A 17,621-nucleotide genomic window follows, 5' to 3' on the forward strand; every position below is an offset into this window, starting at 1 on the left:
CTAATGGAAGGAAAAAAATTGCATGTAGAGGAAATCGAAAGGGAGAACACGCAGCAAACAGCACAGAAAGATTAAACATGGAAGAAAGAAGACGAATATAGGGAGGTGAAAAGAATTTGATTTCTCAGTGTCTCACTGTGACAGCTGCTAAATGGACGCTTGAAACAAAGGGTGAAGGAAAAACTCTGAGAAGTTTGCATTGCATTTATTAATATATCTGTCTTGCTTTGTATTCCCTGGCAGAACAGGTCTGTGTGCATGACTGACTACTGGGAAGAAGAAGTTAGTCTGAAAAGACATTTGTTTTTATTGGAGTCATCTGCACATCTACATGCTTGGCACAGCCATAGGCCTTCAGATCTCTGCCCACAAGAGAGTGGTGTTGAGCCGTCCACTTCCATACCAGGTACAAGGGTTCAGTTTATGTTACTTTAAAATGTAAAGTATGTTTTGACCTTGGTGCTAGTTCTCATTCACAAATAAAGTTTGACGTTTCCATCAAATATTCTTTACCCTGAAATGAAAAAAATAGAAGCAAATTGGAATTCAGGTGGGGCTTCTACAGTAGATTAAGAAACTGCATGTACACTGGCAGTTGTATCCGTGATACCTGGCTTACCTTATGTGTCCCTGGTTTTTCTTTCACTGAAGAGGGAAAAAAAGAGCCACAAAACAAGAGACAGACATGAAATAGAGTCTGATTACAGCCAGAGCTGATCATGCAGTGCTGATGTGTGCGTGCACTATGGCTTCCCAGATTGTTAGGTTGTAGTTTGCCAAATGGTGTTGATAGGGCTCTAAGCACATCTGTGGTTGTTTGTTAGTTATTAATTAACAGATGATTAGGAAATTAAGGGAAATCTTTGTGTAACTTCCTTACCAAATGGTGCACCTTAAGCCTTTTGTGAGCCTGTGAAGTGGCCTTCATTTTGAATACCTATACAAATAGTTTAGATTCTCAAAAGACCACAGCCTGTAGGAGCTCCAACTGGAAATATTGACAGCTACTGCTCATCCTTTCCTATTGGAAATAGTCGCTTGCGTTGGTGTGAAACATAAGGGCATTTTATGCAGAGTTTAGTTTTTTTGAGAGTTAGCCAGGTAGAAAAACTGGTTGGAGACAGTGCTAGGAAAAGAAGGCACCTGGTGCCTCTGACCAGCTCTGTTCCACTTCAGTTCAGTTGTGCTGCACCAAAGGAATAACGAGAGAGGTTTCCTGAGCCTTACTCTTGAAGAGGCAGGAGAGTGCCTAGATATGTCAGTGTATTGCCAGTTGTGGCTCTTTAGGTATCTTATGATAGACATCTGACAGGAAACCTTGGCAAGTATTTTGCTTGCATTGCTTTCTAAATTATCTACTGAAAATAAATCACTGATAATTATAGTGTTTATACAATATATACATGTGTGTGTGTATATATGCATATATATTACATCCTCTGGACTAAGTAATATTAGTACATTATTTCTTCCTTCTTTTTTACCTCAAAAGAAAGAAAACTTGACTGCCTTCAGAAGGCTCCTTGTACTGAATTTGTACTGAAATATTTATACTATGAAAAATTGAATTTCAGCACAGCTTTTTTTACTCTAAAAGCTGCCCTTCTCAATTAGAGGTAACAATGTCCTGGGTCCTTCCAAGATTAGCAAGCATCTCTTAAGATGGAGCATAATAATAAATGCATATAAGCTGATGATATTTTGAAATTGAGCTACCTCCTAAGAGGTTTTCAATGAAAAATCTCAACAAAGTGTGGTATATCATTAAAAACATTAAGAACATCACAGAGAGACTAAGTTATAAGTCCTCTTGTGTGTTCTTAGCCTGTTTTTCGGTAAGTTCTACATATAGAAACAAGTTCCAGAGCTGTATAGACTAAGTGGATTCACAATTTATCTTACACACTACTCCAGGAGTGCTCCATTGTCTGTATAGCAGCAGTTCTGTCTTCTTGCACATTATAATTCCTTTACTTTATTACATGATGGTTTCCAGTCCTCCAGCAATCCTGATTTGTCAAAACCATATATTGCTTTTCTCAGCATTGGTGCTCTTTATTTCTTGATCTATCTTTATTAAACGCTGTACTGAATGTATTTCTGTGTCTGATTTTCACGATGCCTGAGATAAGAACAAGCGCCAGCCAGGACTCTTGTTGCCTGAATGTACGGACACGAGTTGCACTTACAATGAGTGGGAAGTGACCCCAAAACAGGACAAGGCTCTGATGAGGCTGCCCATGTAATGTTGCTAAATCAGGCTTTCGTCTTTCGAGGCGTGATGCAGTGACTGTATTAGAGACTCTCATCCTGTCTCCTGTGAGCTGCTGCACTGGACTGTGTCATGTTTGACCACATTGCTTACATAAGCTGAAATTAAATGTTTAAAAAAGAGGGAGAGCAACAAACATCTGTCCCAGCCAGGGAACATTTGACTCCCATTGGGGAGGAGCTATTTTAAAGCTCAGACTGAGGGATGGCTATTTTTGCCTTTCAGACAGTCAGACTCAGCTAATGATCTATATTGTTCAAAATGGTGTTTTTTGGTTTTGTTTTTTTTTTTTACCAAATTCTTAAAAAGAAGAAGAAAAAAAGAACAGGAAAACTCCTTAAACCATCAAGAGGTAGTCACGGCTCTAAACTGTAAAGCTCATATCTGTACATTGCTGTAATAATGGCACACACAAATCAGAGGTATTTTAAGGGCAATTCTGCTGAAAGCACTCATGTTGTGCATCTTCAGGTGTGGCTCGGGAGGCCGTGGTTATTTCACTTAATCGCTACAGACACGAATGCAGTTAGAGACTGCTGTCCGAACAGGATCAGGTGGTGGTGTGTCTCATCTACCTTGCAGCTGATGTTCCACTGATTAAAAGCCTTAAGTCTGTCTGTGTAGAGGAATTTAAGTCTCAGCACAAGGGGTTCAAATGCTTTTCATATTACGGATGGATGCCACATGATGAAGTACGGAACCTGACTGCCATGTGAAGCAGCTCTGCAGCTGTTTGGCAGCACCATGAAAGAAATGTGAGTGGAGAAAAAAAGCTGTATCTGCTTGTGACAGGGAAGTTGATGTGCAAAGCATGTCAAGACTCACAAAGGAATTTGTCAAGACTGTTTAATAAGTGCTGTGATCTTTGGTGATGACAAGCAGCAAAGCCTTTGTCCATAAAGACGTGAAAATTGTGTAATACTGCACTGAATCTGTTCCTCGTTGATTCGGAAATAACATGGCCTTAGCCTGGACTATTGACATCTCCTGTTGTGGTCCTGGTTCTACTGCTAATATTCCATACAGCCTGCAAGTGGCTTACTTCAGCTCTAATGCTGCCTCCCGTTCGCTCAGGATTTGACAAAACCCAAGTGTGGTTTTGTATAGCTAAAGTAGCCAGGCCATGCTCTTGGGCCTCTCTTACCTTGCCTCCAAGGTAGCATGTCAGGGAGCTTCCCCTGATGCTGGGAACTCTGGGGTGGCATCTCCTGGGGATCTTTCCCTTGGCTGAAGGCAGCCAGGCAGCTGCTCTCAGGGGTCTGCATGGCACAGGAGAATTTCAGTACCTGCCATGGCATGGTGACCCCAGCTTCTCCCCTCGGTACCTGCTCGTGTCTTCCCTCAAGTTGTTTCCTTGTCATGTGCATCCTCAACTTGGCACAATTGCCTTTTCCTCAAATAGAAATGAATACCAAGGAGGGTGTGTTCATGACAGCCTGAAGGTCAGGCTCCTATCAAATGTGCCATCTGTATGTGTGATGTCTTGCTGCCTACAGCCTCTTGCAAGACAAAGAAGTGTCTGTGGGTGGGTGGGTGTAATGTCTGTGTTTGAGTGAGTGATGGGTTTAAAAATACCACTTGTGAATTACCTGATGGGAGCAGTTTTAGAAAGCAATCCACGCCCTGCACGTTTCAGTTCTCTGGTGGGAAATGTTTATTTCAAAACAAAATTAACTATACATGAAGGGAACAGGATGGGAGAGGAGACAAGTATCTTTCAGATTCAGGCAGCATCATTATGTTACAGAGTCTGGTGGTTCTTATTGCGGTCCTAAAGCCTCTTTGGAGTAGCTCAGGTCACTGGATTAGTATCAGGGAGAGGGGAGCAAAGGGGAGATGGGGTGAACTGGGAGTGGAATGAGTAGGTGACAGGGACCTTCTGGTGGGAAAGGAGGAGTGAGGAGAGAAAAACACTCTTGCCATAAAATGTCCATTGTCTCTAGTTCCCCCAGCACCAGAAATACAGAAGACATTTACGTGGGCCTATTTCCCCTTTGGGGTTAGGGAAGTCTTGATGGAGTTGAGCTCCTTTAAGATGTGTGTCTGACAGGTCCTCAGTCAATTACTTGGATTCTTACAAAACCATCTCACCTCTTTTGTATGGGTTCTAAACTATTTTTTGAGTGAAGGCTTTGTGGATAGCTCCAGATGGTTGTGTTTACCCTGCATAGTCAAGATATGTCTCACGTTGTAGAACTTTGATTTCTATTGATATTTTTTCTTGTTGTTTTCTTTTATTTAAAAAGCTTTGTTCAGTCATTTCCTTGCCATTACAGAAAGCCCTTGGTAAATTATCCAGTACTGTTATAAAAGTGGTTTCATTGTCTTTTGCCTAAATGAAGTCAGGATAAAGGATTAAAGCATTCTTTTGATAAGCCTGTCTTATATGTCTGTTTAGGTATGTTTTATTAAAAGGGTTTTAGACGTCTGTCTTTTAATCAAAGACCAGTGTTCATTTCCAATTACCCTTCTCTAGTGCTACAGCAACAACTTCCTGTCTGAACAAATCATACTAATTTCAGTGCTGAAAAGCCAAAAATAGCTGTTGGGAGAGGAATCAAATTATAGTCTTACCATGGGATGAGGTGGTGAGAAGGAGAAGGATGCTGCACCTTCTCCCTGTGTGGGCATGGGTGCCTGTCTTCCTGTGCTCAGGACCTGAATGGGGAGCAAAAAGAGCTCTGTGCAGGCACCACCTTCACTATGCTGCATCCTTGTGTTGGAATCATGGCCATAAGCACTTGTTCAGCTAAAGAAATGGCCGTCACAGCTAAACCTAGTCCAACACACACTGAAGATGGGTCAGGGAAGGCTCAGCCAGAGCAAGCCTGGCTGGTGTTGGTCCCCTAGCTCAGCAGAAAGCTGATGGCTGGCACCGGCACTGGTGATGCTGTGCAGCGAGTCCGTCCCTGTACAGCACGCAGCCATCATGGGCTGGGTTTACTAATGGATCTGCACTCGGAAATTGGTTTTATTGAAAAGTTCACTAAAGTGAGGTTTTTTTGATAGTGCCTGTTCGAGCATACTATTTGCATTAATGCGCAACTAGCTCTTGTTAGCTTTATTCTGGGTTTTAGTTTCATTAGAAGTTAAAATTTGGAGGAGAATCAAACCAAAACCTCCCTTTATTCCACCTAGTTTTCAGTTGTGCAAGTTGGTGTTGGAGGGAAGGGAAAGTCTTGAGCTTACCTGCTGGAGTTGGAGTGCATTAATCATATGAAGAGATGACAGCAGTGGGCATGGGCAAGATTTGAACGTGGACTGTGTAATGAAGTGCTTAAACCCACAATGCTGAGAGGACTATGGGTGAAATGAATCAGTTTTTATGATGCTGGCCCAATTTCTCCAGTGAGTTGTGCCCAGACCCTGCTGGAGGCAGAGGATGCCCTAGTACATAAGCTGAGGTGATGTTTCCAGGGATCCACCCTGCATGGCTGGGCAGACAGAGGAAGTCCTTATATGGCTCTGCATTCCCATTTGGGCTGCCTCTGGAGAGGTGTCTGCCGGAAGACAGAGGTGATGATGCCACTTCCTTATAGAAAGCCACGAAGTGTACCATGTAATTACATCTGGGCAGAGCAACACAGGCCCCTTACGGTTAGCATACGTGACTTGAGAAGGCAGGCAGTGCCTGGGCTTGCAGGCATTTCAGGAGGCAGAAATAGCAGAAACCCTCAGGAAAGCTTTTGTCAATGACTTGAGCTCTGACTTTACTAAAAAAGTAATAAATCGTGGTGGTGTTGTGTACCTGCTCCAGCTGTGGGACCCCATACGGTGGGAACAGGCAGCAGTTCTTGACCCTGGTTCCCCAGCCAGGACCTTGTCTGCATTGGTTTGCATCAGTCTTCCTTGCTTGGTTATCAGATCTCCACATCTTCTTGTTTGTGAGTGATTATGCAAAAGTGTTACTTATGTGCACAAGGGTAATTGCTCATTGACTATTAATTTCTACCAGCATTTTTAAGATTTCTGCTTGCTTTATATCTTCTGTGATATTATTCCATCTACTCAGCATGCAGAAAAAAAACATTGTGTGGTAAGAGGGGTCTCCAGTGGGAATAGCAAAGAGGAAATAGCCTGAGTCAAAACGTTGCCATCAGCATGTGCAATCACATGTGTGTGGCTCCTTGGAGGTGTACCATTGAATTCAGCTGGAAGTTTAACTGAGTGTGAATATACTTGTCCAGCAGAATTAGTCTGTTGTATAAGACTTCAGTCTGTCATTTACAGTGTGCTCAGTTAAGCTGATTGGTACAGAATTACAAAGAGCAATTGAGGGGTGGAGGAAGCTTTCTTCATGAATAGATTAAACAAAGAAGAGTATTAAAGTCACCGTGTTGTTGAGAGTGAATGGCTGGTCTGGTGCTATAGCCAGTACCTGAATTGGGTGAACTGATTGCTGGGGTGAATAAATAGAATGTCTTCTAAATCTAGGTCTTAAAAGCAGCATGATTCAGTCCCTACTGCAGTCTGTGTGAATGAGGAGCAGAAATACAGATTCCTGTCTCAGGATAGGGGATGGCTGCTGGCAAGTGCTGGAGCAATACTCCTGAGCTGCCTTTAGTGTGCTGGCAGTGCAATGTGCACAGGCCCCCTGGAACATGCACACCAGCACTTTGGCTGCTGTTGGAGTGCTCATTGTCATTTGTCACCTACAACCTCGCATGCTTTTTTCAGGAGAAGTATTTCCAGTTAACCATTCCTAGTTTTCCTTTGTCCCTCTGGCATGCAAAACACTGTTTCCCCACCCCACCAGTATTTAGACTCTCTTTTAGGAACTAAGGGAAACCAAGAAGCATTTAATTGGATTTAATACTTGTTTCTTACTGAAAGTAGTTTAACATAAGCACATACATTCCTATGTAACATAGAATAACTTCTATGGGGTTTTGGTTTGGTTTGGTTTTTTTTTTTGTTTTTTTTTTTTTTTTTGTATAGACCCTTGTACAATTTGGAATATCATGAAAGATGTGGCTACAGGAGTTGTGTAATAATAAGAAGTTAGATCATCAGCTAAGCATCTTCGCACTGGAAATAAGGCTGTTCCTGATGAAACAAACAGAAGAAACACTGTGCTTTTCTGGCTGGAGAGGGCAGAAGGGCAACAATGGGGTTCCTTAGCAATTGGAAAGCTGTAGGCTTTACACCTGCATAAGGTGCTTATGGGTAAGCAAGGAAACGTCTGGGTTCCTCCTTCCTCCCCCTTCTCTGTCCTTCATGCTCTAAGGAAGCAGGTAGCTTTGGACTTCTCCTGCCTCTTCTGCTCTGGCCATCTTTCCTGGAAGGTTTGGCTCCCATCTGAACAGCTGAACTGCTGTGGGACAAGCAGTTCAGCTGTGCATGGTGTGGGTGCTGTGCTGAATCAGCTCAGCTCAAAGGGAAACTCACCCAGTGCATGATGTGGTCCTACAGCTGGGCTTGGGGTGGGTTTTGAACAATGAGGACTCAATTACTTTGTAAGCACAGGAGGAAATTTGTATATGAAGTAATTGGTCTTTTTGAGTGTTGGAAAGTGCTTCTGCTGTCTTGCTTTTATTTTCTATGGCTGCATTTAAGTTGAGAATTCCCTGCTTTCTGGGGGGAGGTTGGGCTGTTTGGGTTTTGGTAGTGGATTTTTGTGGGGTTTTGGGTGTTTTTTTTCTTCTTTTTTGTTCTTTTTTAAAAGGTTATTAACATTTTGAAGATTAAAGGAAGACGGGTAAGGAAAAGGATGTTGCCAGCATTAGGGAAGAACATCTCAGCTCAAGCATTTCAGGGATTTAGCTCATTGCAAACTGGACAAATTTGGAGACATGTTTTTTCATTCCCAGCCACATTAAGGATCTGGTAACCTTTCCAATGGGGCCTGGCACAGGACACGTATGCAAGGAGTGCACAGGCTTTGCCAACAGATGATGCTTTGATTATGAAGCAGGCTTTCTGCTCACATGATTAGTCATTGATGGGGGCCATGTTTCTCTATTCTCTATTAGAGTTTTGAGTGTTGTTTACCCAGAAGCCTGGCTGAAGGCTGGGCTGCCCCAGCTCACAGCTGCTCAGCACCTCCACGTGATGAAGCTTATAGTGGGGAAAATGCTACAAACTGGCTTCTGTCCGTTGGAGGTATCAGCCAAATTGCCGCTGGTCTCTTACTCAGGGCTGCATTGATGGTGTCTATGCAGCTTTTCCAGGCTCCCAGGGGACTGTGGTAATGCTTCCTGTCCAGCTACACCAAGCAGTGATAAATTTAGACCAAGTGAGCCATAATGACAGTACAGGAACCAAAGGAGTGCTGACCGTCCTCCCGGGAGGAGGGTCAGGCTGTCCGTACAGATGTCTTCATCCCTCGAGCTGCCAACCCTGACCTGACCTCTCTGCCCACTCTGGGCAGCCTGTGCCTCCTCATCACCCATTTGCACTCATGCTGTCCCTGTTTCTTACAATCACAGCAATCAGTCATTTCCTTCTGATGTATTTTCCTCTTCCAACAAGAGATCAGGGTACTGTGAAGCTATAGACCTCTGATAAGCACACACAGTGCAGCCGGCTGTATCTCAAAACTGCAGCTCAGAGGAGGTCACCCCAGCTGCCAGCTGATGTGAGGGCAAACCTGGCCCCAGCTCATTGCTGTGTTATTTCCCAAGAGCACTCTTGCTGTGCTGCTTTGCCGGAGTCTGGCACAGATATCTGCAATTCCAATTGGAGCGGGTGCAAGTGCGGGGAGATGCTTGGAGAGGGCTTTTCACGTTAAGGCTCTGTTACTGTTCCATTTCCAGCTTGTGATTGACAAGTACACACTGCTCCCACCTCCCAGTGGACTGACTTCTGAGCAGGGAACGATTGTAGAAGATATTGTACTCTGAATGAAATATTAGGAGCCGTAATTATCCATTGCTGTCGCTATGATTACTGCTGTCTGTGCTGAGCTATTGAGAGCCCAGCCACACTAGGCTGCCTGGTATCTGTGCCAGCAGTGTTGATGGGAAGTGGGGAGAGACGGGGCTTCAGGAACTTGCCTTCTATGTGTACTGGGCAAGAGCATGGTGCATCTTCTTGGTAGGACAAGACCAGCATGCTGGTCACCTTCCTTTGGCATTGTCACGGAGACCTCAAACAGTCTGTGATGCATTTCAGTCTGAACTAGGGCAAATGACGGGTGACTTTAGAGTGCTTGTTTTCTCTGGCTCTAAAGGAAGCTCCATGGTGACACCTGAGGGTGGGTTTATGATCCTACCCTTGTGCAGAGGGCTGCTGGTCTTGTGCAGGGGTCTAGCATTAGTGGGGCCCTGTGTGCGTCTGTAATTCAGAGCTCCAGGACTCAAGCACCTAAGATGTGTTTTTCTAACAGTGAGAAGAAATAGCAGATTTTAAAAGCTTAGCATGAACCAGTATCGTTGGCGCCTCCGCACTGTGAAAAACATGACGTTAACTTCCATCTGCCATGTACCGCAGTGTTTGTAGCTTTGAGGCTTCCTGCTGGGGGGAGCTGAGATATCAGTGCTGTTCTTCAAACACCTAAAATGTTGCCAGTAGCTACTGCATGGTGTGTTACATTGATGCTGTGAAACACAGGTAATATTTACTCAGACTTCAGGGAGCAGGCACGATGCCTTTGCTCACATTTCTTGCATGTGCAGAGGAGCCACAGCCAGGCTGCTCCTCCCCCTTGTGCCCACAGCCAGCAGCTATGGTCTGTCTATCTGAAAACCAGGTTGTGACATGGGAACCTGGGTGCTTTGCAAGGCTAAGCACCCATTAGAGGAGCAGTGTGTGGGAATCTGTCCTTTGGGATTGGGCACTGGGTAATTCCTGGTGCTAATGTGGCATGTACAGGGAAAATGAATAGGAGGCATTCCTGCCTGCTCCAAATTGAAACCACATCCCTGCACTGTAGTAACTCACCAGCCAGTGCATGGCAGAGGGATTTGGATCTGAGCATAGGGCAGGAGCTGGTGTTGAGTTCTGGGAAAGGGACAAAGATATGTGCCTTGAGTTGTTCTCTCATTCTGGTCTCTCCGCCTCCAGTTCACTCACTGATCCTTTTCCTTTTGATGCTGCTGTCAAAACCCATGGCCATCACCAAGAGAGAAGTACACCAGCAACATAAACACTATGAAAATACCTTGGACTGAAAAAAAGAGGGAACAGTGTGTTGCTGTTTTTTTGTTTTGGTTTGTTTTGTTTTTTAATACTGATTTCTTGAGTTTTCAATGCTGAGATGGCTCAGTTGGTGGAAGAGAGCAGCAGCTATGTGCCTCCATCGTCAGTTCACTCTGCAGTGCCAACTTCTGTCTTGGTTTTGCATCTCTAATCTGTCCTGCTGCCTGTGTTCATACCTCACCTCTGCCTTATGAACACTGCACAGTCCAACTTGTCAAACAGCACAGTGATATTCCTGTGTCTTCTCATTAGCCCTGCCAAACCTCTTGTCTCTGAATTAGCCACCTCCTCAGTAGCCTGAGGGTGCCAGCTTTAGCCTGGCCAGGTTTCCTTATGTTCCTTGCCCTGCTGCTTCTTGTCCTGGCTGCCTCCAGGGACCAAGCGTCTCAGGAGAGTGTGATTTGGGGAAATGCACAGTAGCATTTATAACACTGTTCAGGCAGCCACTCCCCCCACCCCCAGCCCATTTCTCACCTATGGTGTGGCAAACAATAATCCTCAATATTATCATTTTAGGGGGTTGGGGTTTTTTAAGCCTTTTTGTAAGGTTACAGTGTGTGGGCTGGGCTTTCCTTTCCTTGCAGAACAAAGGCAGAGCTGCTTGGACACTCTGGCTGATGATATGGGATGCTCTCTGGAAGGGACTTAGGGGGCAGACGTGGTCTTTCAACCCAGGGCTATTGGAGGACACAAGGACTTGGGGTCTGGTCAGGGTTCTGGCAGCGAGTGCTGTTGGGTGCACTGGTGCCATTTCCAGGGCCACTGGAGAGGAGGAAGGTGACTTGGGGGTGGGTGGCCAGAGGGGTAAGCAAGTGACCCGTGGTATAAAAAAGCCAGGTATGCACAGCTCAGTGTTTATCCCCTTCTTGCACAGCTTGGATGTGAGGCAGCACCATGGCTTTGGGGGCTGAGTTAAATGTAGGTTTGACATAAAAAACCCAACACAACAAAACACAGTAATTGTTGAAAGTGCCTAAAAAAAGTTGGCAACATGAACTCATATCTGGCTGGAGATAGGGGTATAATTTTGTCACAGGTCAAGAGGAAAATACATCCCACAGTATCTGCAGCAGGGGTTGGGTAGGGAAGAAGAGGGAAAACATCTACTGAAAGTGTATGCATGCGTGAGAGCGAGCCGCTTGGTGTTACCCATCTTGAGGCTGAGGGGCTATGGGGAGAGCAATGGGGCTGGGTCAGCCCTGGGACCTCCCTCTGTGGGAAGCAGGAGGAAGGAGAAAAAGGAGTTTGTTGCATTTGGCACCTCTGTGGTCCCTGCCCAGTCCTCACAGGGCAGGTATGCAAGTTCCCCTGGCAGGTAATGATGGGGGGGGGTGGGTGTGGAAGCAGGAAAGCAGGAGATCTTCAAGAATGAAATGAAGCAGGCAGCCACAACAGCAGACAGACATGTCTGCTTTCACAAGATGCTCTGTTGAGCCATGGTGATGTCATAGCACAGAGGATGCTTCCTGGATGCTGTTGTCTGAGGGTGATACATAGAATCATAGAATAGTTAGGGTTAGAAAGGACCTTAAGATCATCGAGTTCCAACCCCCTGCCATGGGACATCCCGGGTAATCTGCAGTTCACAGAGCCCAGGCTCAATCCAGACCCTGCTCAGGTTTCCTTAATTCATTTACTTTGCAGCACCAATGTCTCCTGCAAACCTCCAGCACTTGCCCAGGGCAGCAGAAACACCTCCTCCTACCTGGAGGACATGCACACACTCCTCACAGAGTATCAGTGCTGTCATTTACACCTCCTTCTCAATAGAACACCTGTAGGCACCCTCCTCCTGGCCCCTCGCCCTGTGGTTGTGCCCATAATCCGCAGCTTGGTTTGTGTGAGAACCCAGCTTGCAGAGCAGAGAAGCACTGCCTGCTTCAAAGCAATCTTTTTGCACTTGTGGTGTGTTTTTATTAGCAGAGAGAGGGTACTGTGGGCACAGACGATTTAGCAATGGCCAAATACAGGCAAGGAAGTTGCCTTCCTACCACCCAGACTGGGGCAGAGGGGAAGGCCGGGTATAAGGCTGAGGTGTGCTGGTTCTGACCTAAACCATATGGTCAGAGAGGTGCGTTTGCACTGTGCCAGGATGTGTGTGTATGGGGGTTTGCAAACTCCTTCTCACACTGTGAGCAGGTAGAGGATATCTGCACTGCTGGGTTACTGTGTTGTTTGGAGTAGGCAATCATTGAATCTGAATGGTTTGGGATGGAGAGGACCTTAAAGACCATCCAGCTCCAACCCCCCTGCTATGGGCAGGGACATCTTCCACTAGACCAGGTTTCTCCAAAGCTCCATCCAACCTGGCCTGAAGTCTGCCAGGGATGGGGCAGCCCCAGCTTCTCTGGGCAATCTGTGCCAGTGCCTCACCGCCCTCATAGTGAAGGATTATTTCCTAATACCTCATTTAAACCTTCCCTCTTTCAGCTTAAAGCCACCCTGCCTTGTCCTGTCACTAGAAGCTCATAATCCATGCTACACCAAATGGTATATGTGGTGTGTGTGTATGTTTTCATATGTAGGTTTGCATGTGCATGCCCATGTATATACATGCCCATACACATGTGCATGTGTTGTTGCCTGTGTTTTCCAGAGCACAGATTTCATCCCCTGGCCAGCAGCCGGAAGAAGCTCTGGGGGTGCTGCAGTCCCCTGTGCAGGGGATGTGATCCTCCCCTGTGCACCTAGTTAGTATTTCCTTTTTCCCTTGCACGGGTGCAAATGTGAGCAGGAAATAAACATGTCCTCTCCTTCTGCCACAGTGTTTTGTGCTTCTGCCCCAAGGCGCAGGAGGAGGCTGAGTGGGAATGGTCTCACGTGGGTTTCAGCACCATGGCACAGGGCACACGCTGTTCCCAAGTGCATGCCTTAGGAGGATGCCATCCCCGGGACAGGGCCTGGTGCTCGGCGTGGGCCAGGCCATAGCTGTTTGTGTGTGTCACAGCGGGAAGTGTGTGAACGGGACAAATTTAGCAGTGAAAACAGCGGCTGGCGCAGTCGGTCATTAACTGCCGGCCCGGCTCGTCAGCCTGCAACCACAAACAGCTTTTTTGGGGCCGGCGTCCCAGCGGAGGCCGGAGGAAGTGTGGGAGGCCAGTTCCTGGTGACACCTCCACGCGTGGCTGAGCTGCCTGCCAGTGCCATTGGCTGCCCCCTGCCCGGGGCCGGAGCCGGGCAGCGCTTAAATGCCTGCACAGCCACACCGAGGGCACACAGCTCAGGGCATCCCAGCACAGGCAGCCAGCCCAGCCCATCCCATCCCAAGCACTGAGGAGACACCGGCTCACACAGCGCTCAAGGTAAAAGTTTTGGTTTCTTTGGGTTGCTTCAGCTTTACCTGGAGAGAAAAGGGTGATTTTGGGGCAAGAGGGGTTGTAGATTTCCTTCCAAGTTTTGGTAGAAAGCAGGGCACTTGTAAGCTGGAGTGTTGGTGTTGCTTTTAAGGGAAGAATTTGGGAGCTCTTTGCTCCAGAATGTTTTGGGTGCAGGATGATCATAGAATCATAGAATCTGCGGGATTGGAAAAGACCTTTAAGATCGTCAAGTCCAACCTTTACCCCAGGACTGCCAAGTCCACCACTAAACCATGTCACTAAGGGCCTGATGTGCAGTGCAGTCAGTATGCCCTGCGGGGCTGCTTGTGCAACTTGGAAAATGACAGAAGAGCTGGAGAAAAGCCCCTTGCTGCTTCACCTGCCAGACCGAGCCAGTGGCCGCAGGGGATGCAGCTCTCCATGGGGTTGTCTTACCAGGGGCTCCACTTTGGGCTGCAGGGGTTTTATGGGCTGTAAGAACCACACCAGGTGGGAGGCATAGCTCTGTAGCCCACTGTCTTATGTATGCCCATCTGTGGTGCCTGATCACATCACTGCCCCTGATTTCAGCTGGGTGGCTGGTGACATTTCTGTGGGAACAGCGAATTTGGATGAACTTTTCCACTCTTTCATGATGCTTAGACAAAATATCTGCAGGAGCATGGACAGTTATTTAAAATCCCAAACTAAAAGGAGGTTTCTGCACAGAACATGCCAGGAGGTGGCACAAGGACAAATCCTTGGCTTGTTTGATGACACACCAGGCTGAGCACCATGTGCAAGGGTGGCAAGGCTGTATCAGCTGGAAGGGCTTTGTAGGGCCAAGTTGCAAGCAGGGGCATGTACCAGTGTTTTGCTCTAGTGTGCTAATACTTAGCTCCCTGTTGCAGCCAAGGGGACCACAACTGACATGCGGGCTGCATTCGTGGTGCTGCTCCTCTGGCCCATAGCCTGCGCTTACCCTGTAAGTACCCATGGACAGGTACTCAAACCCCAAACCCTGGTGGTTTGCCCATCCAAGGCACACCGGTCACTGATCAGATGTCTCCTGGATGTGTTTAGGTGCCTGGCCATGAGCCCACCCGCTCCCGCCGCAGTGCCCAGCAGCAGGTAAGACATGGGGTGCCCTGGTCCCATAAGCAGCATGCTTGTAGGGCAACGGATGGGGAGCCAGCCCCAAGCAGGCATCCTCAAAGCAGGCACCTGGGGGAAGACCTGCTGCTTCCGTGGGTGTTTGAGCTTTGCCCATCTGTTCAGACTTCTTTAGTCTGGGTTGGTCTCACCTCATTTTACCTTGTTTCCTTATGCACATTCCCAATTCACATTGTACGTTCTGCTGTGCTGGAATTTCTCTGCTCTGAACTATCATGGTTTGGGCTTTTCTGTGTTACCCTTTTGTTGGTGGCTACTTTTGTTTTTGCATCAGCAGAAACAACTGAAGGGTTGGGGTGGAAACAATAAAAAGATGCTTGAGTACTTGCATGGCTTATGAGTGATATATCGTCCCATAGCAGTAGCAGTAAATGTGCAGTGGTGTTCAATAACCCAAAGCGCTGTGTCATGTTTTGTATGCAGAACACAGCAAATGAAGATTACATCAACAAGCTGGGCAACCTCCTGGATGGTGAAGATGGCAGACATCCTCCTGTCACTGGAGAGACGGGGAACAATGCCCTTGCTGGGGACAAAGCAGTTGGGAACGCTGTGGGTGAGGAGCTGGGCAAGCATGGTGGCCAAGACAAGGGAGGCAGTGCTGGGGAGCCTCAACACCTGAACCAGGTGGACCACGAGGATGTGAGTGCCCGGGATGGGAACAGCCTGGGTTTCCTGGTGAGTGAGCAGAGAGGGGTGTTTTGCTTGCCAGGAAAGTGAACATAGCACCAAATCTGTGTTGGTCAGGATAGCACTTGGCCTGCATGTTGAGCAGTGCTGGTGCCTGTGACCCGCAAGCCTTTGCATTCATTTGCATTTGTCATCTCCATAGGAGGAGGATGCACGCGATGCTGATGACGGTGACAACGGAGAGCACTATGGCACTGGAGTCAATGGGCTTCCCTCTCATGCTGGCAGGCTCCTGGATGAGGAGGACGACAGTGGGGATGACACCTTTGATGAGAATGGGGCAGAGGATGGGGGCGAAGGTCCTACCTATGTGGCAGTTCCTGATGGGGCAGGTGAACATGACCACGACGCTGACCATGGGGACACCGGGGCTGGTGGAGGGCTCAGCGACAGCAGCAGCAGTAGCAGCAGTGAGAGCATGGGGGCAGACCACCGGCAGTACAGGAACTACCTTGGCAGCCGGTATGAGTGGACCTACAGGCATGGAGGGGGCAGCAGCAGCAGCCAGGAGGAGGAGAGCTACAACTTCGAGGATGAAGCCATGCAGGGTGATGACCCCTCTGTCTTTGACGGCCCAGTCAGTAGCTATAAGGGGCGTCGTGCTGGCCCTCATGCCCTGGGCAGCAGCTGGGGGGCTGGCTCCCACCCATGGGAGGAGGGTGACAGCAGGTCCCCAGAGGTGGAGGATGCTGACTCGGGAGAAGACAGCCCATCCACAGAGGAAAGCAGTCAGTCAGAAGAGCCCGACACCAGCCAGTCAGAGGAGAACAGTGCAAGCCGCTCCAGGGAGGATGGGGATGGGGAGGACAGCCCATCCAGGGAGGATGAGGACAGCGAGTCCAAGGAGAGCACTGCTGAACAGTCAGATGAAGAGCCAGGGGAGTCCCCAGAGGACATCTCCAAGGAGGTGGTGAGCACATCAGGTGAGCACAGCAGCAGCCAGTCCCGACAAGAGCAGGAGGACCAGGAGTCTGCTGAGGACGAGAGTGCACCATCCACACCTGACAGCGAGTCCAGGGAAGATGATGGCGACCAGAGCCTGTCCGCAGAGAACACTGCAGAGGAGTCAAAGGAGGATGAGGATGACTCCAACCCTGATGGGGATGAGCCGAGCACATCAACCGAGAGCCAGAGCGCATCACCAGAAGACGATGACAGCCAAGAGGATGATACAGGTGAGGACAGCAGGTCCACAGAGAGTAACATCAGTGAGTCCCAGGAGGAGGATGATGATGATGAAAGCCACTCCCAGGAGGACGCCACCCGCGAGTCCAGCAGCCGTGGAGACAACAGCTCGCCGCAGAGCCTGGAGAGCGGGAGCCGCAAGCGGCGGCTGGGTGCCTACCGCAACAAGCCTGCTGCCGACTACGATGACAATGACTGCCAGGATGGGTACTGACACGTGTCACACAGGCTCACTGGTGCTGGGGGAGTGCGGGGGGAGGAGGGTTTAATTTATTTGCTATTTAGCCTGGCTGACTTCTTCCTGAGGAGATGCTGTGGGTAAAATGGAAGCAGGTTTGCCATGACTCGACCTGGGCACACTCTGCAGGGCATGAAGTGGGAGGTGATGCCAGACACAGGGAAAACGCCAAACTGCAATGAGAAAAAACATGTCCTAAACCAAGAGCTCTGGGTGCCAGCAGGGTGATGCTGCCCACTTGCCACATAGGCGCAGTGGCAGCTCAGCACTCCGGGAGCTGCCAGCACCTGGGCATGCTGGGCAGGAAGGTCCCTGTGTTCACCCCTTGTATTTACCTACCACTGCCCTAAAAGCATCTGTCCAGACTCTAATGGGGGCTTTCTGTTAGATCCATGTCCTGCACATAAGGAGGGAAAGAGGAAAAGCTACGGCTGGTGTACACGTGTGGTGTGTGGGCACAGCGGTGTGTGAAGTACCACTTCAGGATGGAATGTATGTAATATTTTGTAAGAAATGTACAGAAAACACTATATTGTATCCTTTTTGCACTTGTATTTCAAGGCTGAAATGTACCCTGTTGATTTCTCTAATTACTATTAAAACCATCACACTCCACAGTGGCGTGGTA

At 47.9% G+C, this 17,621-nt stretch overlaps 1 protein-coding gene across 1 annotated transcript; it reads left to right on the forward strand.

The window, feature by feature from the left end:
- The first annotated feature begins 245 nt into the window (after positions 1 to 245).
- On the forward strand, positions 246 to 17,620 carry DMP1 (dentin matrix acidic phosphoprotein 1). Its single transcript, XM_061350955.1, has 5 exons — positions 246 to 406; positions 14,619 to 14,692; positions 14,791 to 14,838; positions 15,304 to 15,558; positions 15,713 to 17,620. The coding sequence occupies exons 1-5, from the start codon at positions 259 to 261 to the stop codon at positions 16,967 to 16,969; spliced, it is 1,782 nt and encodes a 593-aa protein (XP_061206939.1). The 5' UTR covers positions 246 to 258; the 3' UTR covers positions 16,970 to 17,620.
- The last annotated feature ends 1 nt before the right edge of the window (position 17,621 follows it).

Source organism: Neopsephotus bourkii, unplaced genomic scaffold, assembly GCF_033783945.1.
Source record: "Neopsephotus bourkii isolate Nb327-2 ecotype Australia unplaced genomic scaffold, CSIRO-AGI_Nbou_v1 NB_547, whole genome shotgun sequence".
NCBI lineage: Eukaryota > Metazoa > Chordata > Aves > Psittaciformes > Psittacidae > Neopsephotus > Neopsephotus bourkii.

Bases quoted from the DNA above. Each gene is read 5' to 3' on its own strand.
- DMP1 (XM_061350955.1), top strand. From the start codon at position 259: ATGACTGACTACTGGGAAGAAGAAGTTAGTCTGAAAAGACATTTGTTT. The intron at 407-14,618 runs GTACAAGGGTTC...TCCCTGTTGCAG, and splicing joins GCCGTCCACTTCCATACCAG to CCAAGGGGACCACAACTGAC. The intron at 14,693-14,790 runs GTAAGTACCCAT...GGATGTGTTTAG, and splicing joins CCATAGCCTGCGCTTACCCT to GTGCCTGGCCATGAGCCCAC.